At 50.8% G+C, this 12,079-nt stretch overlaps 4 protein-coding genes across 4 annotated transcripts; all 4 read right to left on the reverse strand.

Moving 5' to 3' along the window:
• Positions 1-417: 417 nt before the first annotated feature.
• On the reverse strand, positions 418-2,215 carry K460DRAFT_411010 (proline-specific permease-like protein; the record flags this gene model as incomplete). Its single annotated transcript, XM_040937445.1, has 3 exons — positions 418-1,684; positions 1,736-1,972; positions 2,028-2,215. The coding sequence occupies 3 exons, from the start codon at positions 2,213-2,215 to the stop codon at positions 418-420; spliced, it is 1,692 nt and encodes a 563-aa protein (XP_040782986.1).
• Positions 2,216-3,895: 1,680 nt separating this feature from the next.
• Positions 3,896-4,556, reverse strand: K460DRAFT_421377 (carbohydrate-binding module family 20 protein; the record flags this gene model as incomplete). The annotated part of the gene is made up of 2 exons (XM_040938136.1): positions 3,896-4,406; positions 4,466-4,556. The coding sequence occupies 2 exons, from the start codon at positions 4,554-4,556 to the stop codon at positions 4,093-4,095; spliced, it is 405 nt and encodes a 134-aa protein (XP_040782987.1). The 3' UTR covers positions 3,896-4,092.
• A 1,551-nt stretch (positions 4,557-6,107) lies between these two features.
• Positions 6,108-7,501, reverse strand: K460DRAFT_296435 (uncharacterized protein; the record flags this gene model as incomplete). The annotated part of the gene is made up of 2 exons (XM_040929638.1): positions 6,108-7,355; positions 7,406-7,501. The coding sequence occupies 2 exons, from the start codon at positions 7,499-7,501 to the stop codon at positions 6,108-6,110; spliced, it is 1,344 nt and encodes a 447-aa protein (XP_040782988.1).
• An 809-nt stretch (positions 7,502-8,310) lies between these two features.
• Positions 8,311-9,956, reverse strand: K460DRAFT_381228 (ethanolaminephosphotransferase 1; the record flags this gene model as incomplete). Its single annotated transcript, XM_040935332.1, has 7 exons — positions 8,311-9,026; positions 9,075-9,256; positions 9,311-9,388; positions 9,442-9,485; positions 9,548-9,673; positions 9,724-9,833; positions 9,908-9,956. 7 exons carry the CDS (start codon positions 9,954-9,956, stop codon positions 8,311-8,313), a joined length of 1,305 nt encoding a protein of 434 aa, XP_040782989.1.
• Between the last annotated feature and the right edge of the window lie 2,123 nt (positions 9,957-12,079).

The raw sequence follows: 12,079 nt of genomic DNA on the forward strand, positions 1-12,079 counted from the left end.
ACCCCTGTGGTCCACTTCTCCTTTCTCAACGGCCGCCTAGCATTTCTGCATACCCTGCATGAATAGGAGCATGTTCTCCTTGCATTCCATGCTTCCATCCCGCATCTTATCTCTTCCATTGGTTCTGTTGGCGGACTTTTACATTGCAAAATACTCTTGCTTGCAGTAATTGTTATGCCCGGTATTTGGGGGCAGATGGCTCCCTTGGTACGCGCCTGTTGGTGGATCTCGGTTGTTGTGCTGTTACATACCCCTCGATTAAGCACAACTATACATCATCACATTCAAAACGGCCGTCTCCCGTTCGTTCTGAAATTCGTGTACGTTGTTGGTACTAACTACTTGCTTCTCAGACTATGCTCCAAACGACAAGCTAATAACGAAACATGCCAGTTGATCCTTGTCGCTTCCTCGACGCTAAGCGATCCAAAACCACACCCTTTCGAAGATGTTCTTCGGCACCGGCGCGCCCGAGATATCATTCTTGCACAATTCATCCATCTCCTTCTTTCCCGTCATGACATCAATGTGCTCTATCTTGATGGCGAACGGCGTCCTAAACCAGATCTTGTGCCCTACATACAGCACCAAGAAGATCGGAAGCGTAATGTAGGCAGCCAAGAAGTCAGACACGGACCATCTCGAGGGAACGAAGATATGGAAACCGTTGGTAATAGTGAGAAGTGAGACGACGCCTAGAACAACGTAGGTAGCGTAGGGTTGGAAACGCGTGCGGTAAGGAAGCTCGGAGAGCATGTTGTTGTACACCATGGCTTTGCGGAAGCGGATGTACGTTATCATGACCACAATCCAGGCAATGAACCCGGAAATGGTGGAAATGTTACTGAACCATTGGAAGACGCGTGCACCACTGTTGGACACGTTAAGGTAGGCGAGAAGACCGAATCCCCATGTTGCTAGGACAGCAAAGTACGGCACACCTTTCTTGCTCGTCTTTCCGAAAAACTTGGGGGCTTCGCCGTTTAGAGCCATGCCGTATAGAACACGAGATCCAGAAAAGAGGAAGGCATTTCCAGCAGACCAGGCAGATGTTAGGACCGCGGCGTTGACAACGTGGTTCAAACCGACGATTCCAGCTCGTTGGATGCCGATGACAAAGGGAGATGCGGAGGCGTTGCCCTTACCGGACAGCAGTCGCGGATCATCTGAAGGAACGATGACTCCGATGATGAAGGAACCGAAGCCGTAGAAGATGGCGAGACGGTAAACGAAGCGGCCAGCAGCTTTGGGGATGTTGCGACGAGGGGCAATTGTTTCTCCGGCAGAAAGAGCAATCAACTCAGGCGAGGTAATGAAAGCAAAACCGGCCCGAACAAAAGCCGTCCAGAAAGCCAAGAACCTTCCGGAGTTCCCGCTTGCTATGAATGGCGTGAAAGCTCCCGGATTGTTCCAGTACCGGAACCCGAGTCGCCCTTGATCGTTTGGACTGCCACCCAGCATGATGACGAATCCGAGTATGACCAAGCCCATAATGGTAATGAACTTGATGGATGCGAACCAGAACTCGGCTTCTCCGAACACTTCAACGGCCACGATGTTGAGGACCAAAATGACCAAGAGAAAGATGGTGATCCATACGGCTTTGTGGACAGGCGTCTCCCAATATTCCAGAAGAATGGCTCCCGCGGTAGCTTCGGCGGCGACCAGAACGGCATATGCGTACCTGATACGGCATTAAATCATATTCAATGTTAAAAGAGGCGGTTCAACTCACCAGTAGTTCCAGCCAGTTGCGAATGCTAAGCTGGGGTCTACGAATCTCTTGATAAAATAAGGGATCGTAATACCCTTCATGGGAAGATATGTGACAATCTCGGCGAGATTGTTCATAACGTTCCAGACAACGATCATCATACTAAGGTATGCCATGAACAGCGGAGCAGGTCCGACCAAGGCGAGAATTGCTCCAGATCCGATGAACAGACCAGTTCCAATAGCACCTCCAAGAGCCCTTTACACTCATCAGTACCAAGATCCGAGGGAAGCCGCGCTTGGACTTGACCTACAGGAACTGAATATGTCTGCTCTTCAGCCCTCGATGTGTCTCTCCTCCCTGTCCCGAAGCCTCGGCGACGGTCGCCGCTCCATGCACAAACGGCTCTTCATGGACACCGCCCTCCTTCTCATACCCGTACGGCGCAGCAGTGTGGCCCTTTTCAGGGTCTCTTCCGTCGACGATATGGTGGTTCGGCATGGTCGATAGTCGGGTCCCGGATATTCAGGTTGGACGCTTTCGGTTGGCCAAAACCGGGGATCTTGAGATGCCCAGGCCTGCTGAATGGCGAACAGGCCTTATATGGCTTTCTTCTCGCGATAAGGTCAAATGGAGACTACTTGTGATAGCAAGATTTTCCCTTGGGAGACTTTCCGAGAACGGCCAAGTTGGGCTTGTCGAAAATGCTGGGCGGATCATGGCTGCGTTGCCGTCCCCTGTCTGGTCCTGGTTGATGGGTCTGGGGAACCAATTACTGTCACGTAATAGACAAAGCCCAGTGAAAATTGCGGGGAATGTCACCGTCAGCAGTCGCACTCGCACGTCGTTGCGTGATTCCTTCATCCTTTCGTCCTCGTGGTCTTGTCGCATTGTCGCGGCCTTTGTGGGTTGGCTCCAGGGGCACTGTTCAGGTTGCGGTGGGTGAAGCGTGGTTTGCAGACGGTCCGATGCGCGGAGGGGATTTGAGCCGAAGGAAGCCGCGACTGTGGGGATGAGGCTCAGCCCCCGCCAGCCTAGTGCACCACTGGCAGGCTTCTGGAAAGCGGATTTTAGACGTGCTAAGGGACTCTAGGCTGCTAGGTTCCCGCCGATGGTTTGCGAAGAGGGATCTGGGTAACGATGGGTTCACGATGGGTCAATGGGTTGGGGACTGTACAACCCAGTCCGGGGTCGCGGGGAAGGGCCCATTGAATGGATCCTGTCTGTCTTGGACGCCAACATGAGTCGAGTTACTTGTGATATTGTATGAATTCTTCTAAAGGATGGTCGCTCTAGTGATGATGCATTTGCCAGACTACTGAATGAAGAGATTTTCATAGTTTGACAGGCCCATGAGCTCACTCTGCTTATCAGTCTGTGGACCAAAACCATTCAATAGATAGTGTTATCTTAAACCCAAGTACCGGCCGGTGTTAAAACGTAACATGTTCATGGCAACGAAATGCTCCACCCCTGAATGAACGTGCGCGAGTGTGGGTCTTGTGGATCTATCAAATTCTGTTGGCATGTCGACACTCCGATTCTGGTCCGCACAGTTGCCTCGAGTGTAGATGCTCCGTTGCTGGTCTTTTACAACACACAGGTTAGCTCTGTATGAATTCAAGCTATAACGTCCAAGCAGGTGGAAATTATTTCAAACAACATGCCATCTCCAGACCTCATCGACTGAGCCGAGTCCTAGACCATGCCAGAGCATCGGCTTCACATCGTAGAAATTATAGCACTGTCTTCGAACCACTACTTACACGACACAACCCGAATATAGCATCTTCAATAATGCATTCCCAAATCATGAAAATCCTTTACCAAGCTGCGTAAACCTACCTGCTTTACAATATTTGAAGGGAACACGTGCACTGTGGGCACCAAGGTATGTAACGGTAACGGTATACGCTCTCCTTATTACGTTCAATACTACTAGCAAAAGCTTTCACTACCGCTGGTTTGAACTCCGTACTATCTAGTAGCTCGTTGCACACCGATCATCTCTTCTTGATTTGAAGACCTTTTCGCAGCTCCATAACAACATTTCTATCAGCTTCACCTTGAACTGAAACTGTCACACATCCCGTAACCCTTTTTTTGCTTGTTTCTTTCCGCCACATCCTGCATCACGAACGCTTCGAGTATTTCACAGTAATAGATCGATTGAATACACTCGTCCGGTACACCATTCAAAAGTGCCTGTATTAGGGTAGCATAAATCTTGTATTAGAAACTAGCTGTCTGCCTCTTAGCGATAGACGTTATGGTTCGCGTATCTATCCAAGTTGCCAACAGAAGCAAGAGGTCCAAACTATCTTATTCTCATCCCCCCTCCGAGTGAAGGGAAGACAGGCAAATATCCCACAATCTCCTTAAAATTTCCATGAGTCAACGTGGAAGATCGTCTGCGTGCAAGTTTGCGGTGCAGTGTACGACCTTTCACCAGTCTGGTCCCAGGCGAATTGGCCGGTGTTCGCGTCGACGCGTCCGTACTTGTACCTGATGGTAGTACCAGGAGCCAAGTTGAGCTCGCGGGAGAAGTACGCATAGGAGAACTGCGCATTCTCTAGTGTAGATTCCTTTGCGGCATCGTAGTTCCAGTTTCCAAGCTCGGGCAGCGAGCCCACCATCTTGAATGACGTGGAGCGGCCAATGGTGATGTTGAATTTCACCACGCAGTTGGCAGCTGTGCGCGTATGTTAGATTGAGAGGCTTGGGTATGTACGTTTTCTGAGAAGGACTAACCTCGCTCAGCAACTTCGGAACTGACTTCCACGGGTGCAGCCGTTGCGGCCCCGAGGAAGAGGAAGGCGAGAGTGGATGTGGAGAACTTCATGGTGGATATGCGCTTCGAAACGAGTCGGATAGAGTTTGGTATTGCAAGGAGGTCAATCAAAGTTAATTGATATGATGCCTCTAGAAATCCACTTCACCACTCCATTATATAGGAAACCAACGACTGATGACAAACATTTCCTACATCAACATATCTCGAGATAATTCCGCCGTTACCGGAACCAAGCCCGGGGATGCGCCTGCCTTTGGAAGGTACTACGTCTTGACAATATACAGGCCATGGTGGTTGGGTGATTGTGGAGCGTCAATATACGAGAAAACACATGCACATACCATTTCGAGAAGTTTATTGCGGAGAAAGGGACTGGGCAATGGAAAAGCTGTACGTACCCTAGTAAAAACAAGAGCTGTTAAGACGTAAAATCAAGATTCACATACCTTTACGGTACCGGAGAAGATCCGAAGCCGCTAACTAGAAACTAAATGTAAAGGTCTTGTTTACTACTACTACCACCACCCTCCTCTGCCTGATACTGCAGGCCGATAAGGCGGCATGAACAGGCTAAACCTGTCGCCTGTAGAGAAATAGTTGTGACTGCAGGAATATTGTGAGTCCTGCCTTTTTACCAGATTGCGTGAGAAGCTGTTCTATTATTGCTGAACTCTCTTTGTACAAGGGGCGGGCGCGGGGGCATGCGCAACGGGCAGTTCAAACAGCTAGGCAAGGGGAGGAGTATTTACGTATATGCGGCCGCGACGTTGCCGCGGCGGCGTAGGGCCTCTGACGGGTTAGCGAACGCTGCCGATCGGCATGTATAGGGCCACCAAGCTCGTATCCCTATAGTTTTCACTCCAACCAGAAGGCCTACATGGTCGGACCTTTAAGCTTTGATTTGCCCTCTACATACTAGGATGCGAGCCGCCGACTTTTGGTGACTCGGTAGAAGTGGGTTCCCGGTTAGCGCATGACGATGTCCCTTGATGGGGTTAAGTCAGGACGTGTGCACATACCAAATCGGTCGTCGCATCGGACTTTCTTGCTTCGTATTCGCCTCTCGAATCCTTTATCTGATTTTACAACCGCGATAATCTAAATCCTGGCATCTGATAAATGCCTTCACTAGCTTATAGGGGCATGAAGTCTAAACTATACTTTCTAATATGGCGGAGATATGCGCCTCTCTCGTCAGACCCAACGTCACTTGGCATACCCACATTACTGCGCAGCAAAAGCGACCTTCGTATTTCGAAACAGCGACTCACCAGCTAAACCATCTCTTCTATACAGGTCCCTGACATTCCACCGGTACACTTCATATCGTAAAGCAGCACGACTTTGTGTACATGGTCCCACCCTTCCTCGCTTACAACGGATCTTCCAATAATCGACTCTGGTAAAGGAACCGGCGCGCGTGGGTTGTGTGATAATGTCCTTGGTAGGGAGAATGGGCCGTGGAAGCAGATAGCGAATGCTGAAGGCACCGATCCAGATTGGTGGTGATGATCTACGCCGCATGTAGGATTGAAGACCGCGCGGTCAACAACACCCATTCGGGGAGATCGTGAGGGTAGCGACTGCTGCTCAGTTCATTCATCCCTGAGCTCCTGGGGGACGACCAGCATAGACGCTAGACTCACTCTCGAACCTAGGGCTCACTGCTGGTGATGGGACAGATAGAAGCGAGGAAGAACCAAGCGCTGAGTTTTGATTTGGAGAAGTTGAGGGCTGACCGTCCACAGTTGGTCCTGCCGACCGCACACGGGATCTTGACAGGTGGCGTGGCGTGTTTGCCGAACTCGTTCCATCGCTCTCGACTTCCTGCTCTTCAACTGATGCGTCTCGCGATGATCGCCGCCGCTCACTGCTCGCCGGATTCGGTACCTGCAACTCGATCATATTGAGCTGACTGCTCGTGCCACCTTTCGAGGTCCTGAATGAATGTCGTCCGAACCGATTATCTCGATCCTCGTCCTTTTCTTCCCAGAAGCTCTCCCAGCCCGCAAATATCGGCAACGCCAGTAGGAGGATAGGCAAGAATTGCCCAAAGTTCCACTGGCTTTCATTGCCCTCCATAGTCACGTTTGGTTTACCGAGAGCTTGCGTGTTCCTGAGACCGTCTCCAGCCATCCAGATACCGTATATCGAGTAGATTGGCGCAACGATCCAGGTACGGAAGGCGGCGCCGACATACCACCACCACTTTTTGTTCGTGTTTTCTTTTGGGTCCTTGAACCAATACATAGCGAGAATGACGGTGACGTGGCCGCCAATCGCTCCTACTAGCAACGCTGCCCACTTCCCGCCGAAGGCACCCTTGAATGGTGGACGGTTGCCTTTGAAGAAGCATGCGAGGGACATGGAAAGATCAAGACCAACCAGATCGTACGAGTAGGCAACGAAAGACGTGTATCCCAGCAGTGCAAGGTTACTCAGCATAAAGAAGATACGTGGCAAATTGATCCACCTGTTTTTTACGAAGTAGTTCCTGAGTGCAACGACCGTGAGAAGGTGCGTGATTGTGGTGAGGAACGCAAGATCGGTGACTATTTGAAAGTGGTAAATGGTCAACCGGCAATGTTTTAGCATGGCCGTGAACTGAATGGCTAGGCCCGTCAGGAGTTGCGTGTCCGCCAATGCGAGCAAGTTCTTGCTCAGTACGCGCGACCAGAAGGCTGGGGAGCGCCAGTAGGGCTCATCATAATTGTGTTGGTAAACCTCTTTGTTCTTGAATATCCATCGTCTGTGGAAGTTTACGATGCGTTCATAACGATCCAGGAAGATGACCGTGAACGCTATCAGGAATGCTAGGCATGTTGTTGAGAGGAAGCCTACTATGACCTGCTACTAGTAAGGATATGACTCGACAAGGCTATGGCAGATGCACCTACGCCGATACCAGCGATATCCGCATCCGCTTCAACAACCTGATTCTTTGCCGCGCAGTTCGGATTGAAGTCTCCGCAGTCAAGCAATTTTCGACCCATGATGAGCGGTCAGTACGAGAAAAAATTAATTGGATCAGGGTGAACGATGAGCATTCATTGCCGAAAGACAGCGGCTGACTTGCCGGCCTTTATCTGTAGGAGGCCGACAATCACTCAGCCACCAGCTTGTACACCATTACTGCCACTGAGCCCTGCGACGGCTGACCGGTAGGCGGCGGAGCCTCACGACGGCGCACGAGGCTATCGGGCTCTGGCAAGATCTCTGGCAATATAACAGGAACGATCAGACTTGTAGGGATATGTGCAAACAGCTCCTAAAATAAAAATAGAAGAAATGGAGAGGATAGTTGAGGGTTGCTATCGTTCAGGCGCAGCCATGCATCTGCATGCGCGCCGGCGCTTTGATTAGCTTCCACTTGGGGCTGTGCTTTGCAGCTGCCCGTTCCGTCGCTCTTCTGCCCCCGGCTGTGCTTCGTTTCTTCCACCACAACATTTAATATTCCAAACATAGACAACGAATCATGCAGCTAAGCCGTTACAAATTACCACAAAACAGCAACGCATGTAAGAAAGTAAGAGTCAAAGTTGGGCCATGACACCTACCAAGGTCACGCCCTTTTAACCCGAATGATTATAGGTTTTAATATGAATTAATATGTATTAACGAAGAAAGGTCATGAGGAATCCGGATGCGTTAGGGAGAAACGTGCCGCCGAATAGTCTATTTCGTGAAGAGTCGATGCGCGCTTGTGCGAGTATGCAAGAATTGAATGTATGTGCCGTCGTGCCCGTGGGCAAATTAGGTTTGATGCCGCATCGTTTGTAGTTCTTTTCGACACTCGAACGTCCTAGTCTTGACGACCTTTCTCAAAGTGTACTCCGTTTGCGGCGCCGTTGGATCTTGCGTGTTTCTCGGCTGTCTCCTTGGGGATCGTCAGGCAATTGATGCCGAGGTAATTGCAAATGCTCGTGATCACAAGGTGCGCCCATTTTCCGTAGACAACAGCAGCAAAGACGAAGTATGCGCGAAGATACCATAACTCGAAGTTGGCGGAGATGGGCCCGAAAGTGGTTCCAGGAATCGTAAAGTATGGGTGGTTGACAAGCAGAGCACCTCCAATCATAGGTACGAGCATCATCGTCCAGTACGGGAAAGGTTGATGCGTGAGATGAGCCAGAATAATCTTAGTCGTCATGCGCCCGAAGACCAGGGACATGGTCAGGCAATAGAGAACGAGGTGATTGTCCTCCAGCAGCTTCGAGTATGGCGATCCAAGCCAGGCCATGGTGCAAGCAACAAAGACGACCAGCGGTGTCCACTCGTAGAGAGTGGGTAGGAGAGGCAGGTTCTTGGCCTTTCGTGCTCGTGCGACATTGACGATGCAGGCTGGCAAATGGGCAACAAAGAAGGCAAACAGGATGATAGGAATCCAGAGTTCTTTCAGCGTGAAGTCGCCAATTTCTGCCTTGTACGACGGAAAATACGTAGCGAGTGGAGTGGACCAGATCTCAGGGCCAAAGTAGCCGGACATGCAGATGAATAGGCATGCAAGTATCAGACCCTCTGCAACTGGTTAGAACCATTCACAACCATCTGTGTGTAGAACCATACCTGTAGGCCCGTTGAAGTATCCCAAATAAAGCGTATGCGTGTGGTACGTTTCCCATGTGGAAAGGAACATCGGGAGGACAGGAATGAGGGCGGTGAAAGCGCCAATTTTGGTCGAGCCGTATCCAACAGCTGCTGTCTCCAACAGGCTGGCCAAAGTGCAATTGAGCGAGTCAATTCCATGACTGCATCTGTGTCAGTCTCGCGAGTTTGGCGCATTGGGCTAGGTCATCACGTACTCGAATAGCTCTCCTAGCGGGCTCGATGTTCCGGTGCGGCGCGCTTGCTTCCCGTCGACGTTGTCCATGGTGGAGTACCTGTGAACCCTTGTCAGCGCAATACCTTGAATGCGGCTGTCTGGTCTCCTTACATCCACATGCCAAAAGCAAAGCTGTAGTATACCCATGACGGTGCCTGTGGTTGTTTGTGAGCCTCCCGTTCTGCGCGACTGCTCCCAAGAGTGGTGTAGTCCTTACTGGTCCGACCAGATCCGGCACGTATAGTTCTAGCAATACAATGTTGCCTAGGATGAAGAAGAAGCCTAATAATGTGACGAGGTTCGGCGCAATCCACAGGGGCAAAAGCTCGACGAAGCCATTCCACTGCGCTAGGTCAGGTCATGTTGCGGTCGCGTGGGTTACGGGGCTCGTACGTAGTGCTTGAGTATGTAGCGGGAGATGAAGGATTTATCGACGCTCGAGTATTTGTAGGATTTGAGGTGCTGCAGCGCGTCCTCCGAGACGCACTCGTGCTTTGCGGCCTCTACAAAATGACATGTGCTGTTAGCAAACAAGTTCCCCTGCCCAGCAAATAGGCGCGATAGGGAGTACGCGTACCTTTGCTCGGTGGCATTGTAGGCGTAGTGACGGGCAGTGGTAAAGACATGGATTTGGCGGGGCGGATAATTTATATGTGTTGAATCGCGACCATGTGGGTTGTGTGGAAGCGTGCAAGCGGGGATATGCGCTGCAGGAGCCGTCTTCTTAATGTGGGATGGAAGGCATCAAACTTTCGAAGGCACGGCTCCGTCGGCTCGGTTGAGGCCTGCTGGGATGCGAGATGCTAGGGCCTGGCCCTGAGGGTCGTCATCTCTTGGCTCCAATTTCCAATCGCTGTGGCACGTGAAGAGCCCCCCACCCACTGTTTCCCACGATACTTGCCCTGAGGTTCCCACAAACACGAAACGACTGCCCTTGTGGAGCCTCCCGTCTCCGAGATCAGCACACTGAAGGCCTCCACACTCATATACCCCAAGCCCCATTAGCATTGCACGGTCGAGATCCACCAGCCCTACGACCCTGAACTACTGCAGCATACATCTGAGATCGTCTTCCTGGCTGGCCACATCCCACCCTGAAAATTCACTTCCAAATGAGGTTCATTCAATCGAGGTAGATGTGGAATCTATTCCGGTAGCATCTGCGTTCCAGAAGAAGTCGTTCACGAACGCAAGCGAAGTTATGGCCGCTGATCTGGAAAAAGAGAGTTCAGGAACGTCTGCAATATTCACAGATCGTTAACAAAGATATTGAGCTGAAAATGCATAGTCCTCGTATTCTTGTCAAGGCTGCGCCAAATGGATACTGGAGACACACCCGCAGCGGTGGTGGAGGAAGGAGGTCTCGTCTTTCGACAAGCTCCCATCTTCTTCCGTCTAGGAGTTGTTCGCACCCCACCTTGAGAATTTCTGACGTGAGTCGCATTATTGGAGAAAGGCTCCCTGTTCGACTCTCGCCTGTTGGGGTGGATCTGTAGCTGCCAAATCCATGTGGCTGAACAATGCGGACAAGCCTATCATAACTTGGGGCACCGGCCTTGCGAGTTGTTTGGAATGCACCCCAGAGCCGGACGGTTTGTCCTCTGAGTTTAGGTTAAAATCTTCATAGATTTTTGTGACGCCATGGTCTTGCAGCTTCGTTTGGGGTTAAAGATGGGTGGAAGCCTCGAAAGAGCTAGGAATGCAAGGTGATCGATCAAGTGACCAGTTGTTCCACCTCTACAACCGACAGATTCGCTACGATATGATCATATTTCTAACGCAAACGCCCATACACATGGCTGCATCCGGGCTAAGCCCTCACACCTTCCCATGCAGCTAAGCAAACCTCAAATCATCTCCTCTCTTCTCATCTCTACTCCGCACTCAGCTCTTCACAACGTCACGGTAGCGCTTGGGGAGCCCCAGTCTACCCATCGTATCGGCGGCTTGGCCTGGCAGATCAACGGCATGCTCCTCGCAGGTAGACATGTGTCTATCGATGATCGATGATCGACGATTGCACGTGCGTCTTCCGAGTTCAGATGCCCTTTGATGGAGGAAGTTGCTGTTGACACTCTCGTTGGACAGTTACAGATCATCCCTGAGACGACATCGAAGTCAGGATCGACCGATGCACTAACAAACCTGTCGGGGCGAAAAGAGATATTGTTAGCCTTGTACTCTCCGTGGGGGCTACTGAAACGTTCCTCAGCAGCTTATCTGTACTTGCTTATGCAAAGGACAGCTGTTTGGATGCATACGCTTATCATTTTCAATAATCGATGACTATAGCGCCTGCATCTACGATGCTGGGGCTAATTGCAAGTCTTAAAACTTAGGTGATATTGACAGCAGCCGATACACCAAAGTCAGGGATTGTTTGTATTTTCACCTGAGAGTATGTTCATACCTTGGCTGCCGTGGTTGGTGAATCGGGTTCCTCGACTGTGGGAAGATAGACACAAAGAGGGGTTGTTCAATCACCAGCTGGTGCACGGTATGCTTCCCCGCACCGACAATTCTCGACACAAGCCTGTTGGAAAGCCGTGTTTCCTTTTGACTCAGATTTTACGCAAGCCGCATCACAGCTGAAGAGACACAAAAGGTTTCTGGCCTCCATTAGCGCATCGTAGATCGTTGACTAAGCCCAATTAGGCTAACGAGGGCTTACAGCTGGACACCCCCCAAGTGCAGTGCCCACTGTGGGACACCCGAAGCCACCATTTAAACGATGAATACAAGCAATCAC

This window comes from Cucurbitaria berberidis, assembly GCF_010015615.1.
Source record: "Cucurbitaria berberidis CBS 394.84 unplaced genomic scaffold K460scaffold_7, whole genome shotgun sequence".
NCBI classification, from domain to species: domain Eukaryota; kingdom Fungi; phylum Ascomycota; class Dothideomycetes; order Pleosporales; family Cucurbitariaceae; genus Cucurbitaria; species Cucurbitaria berberidis.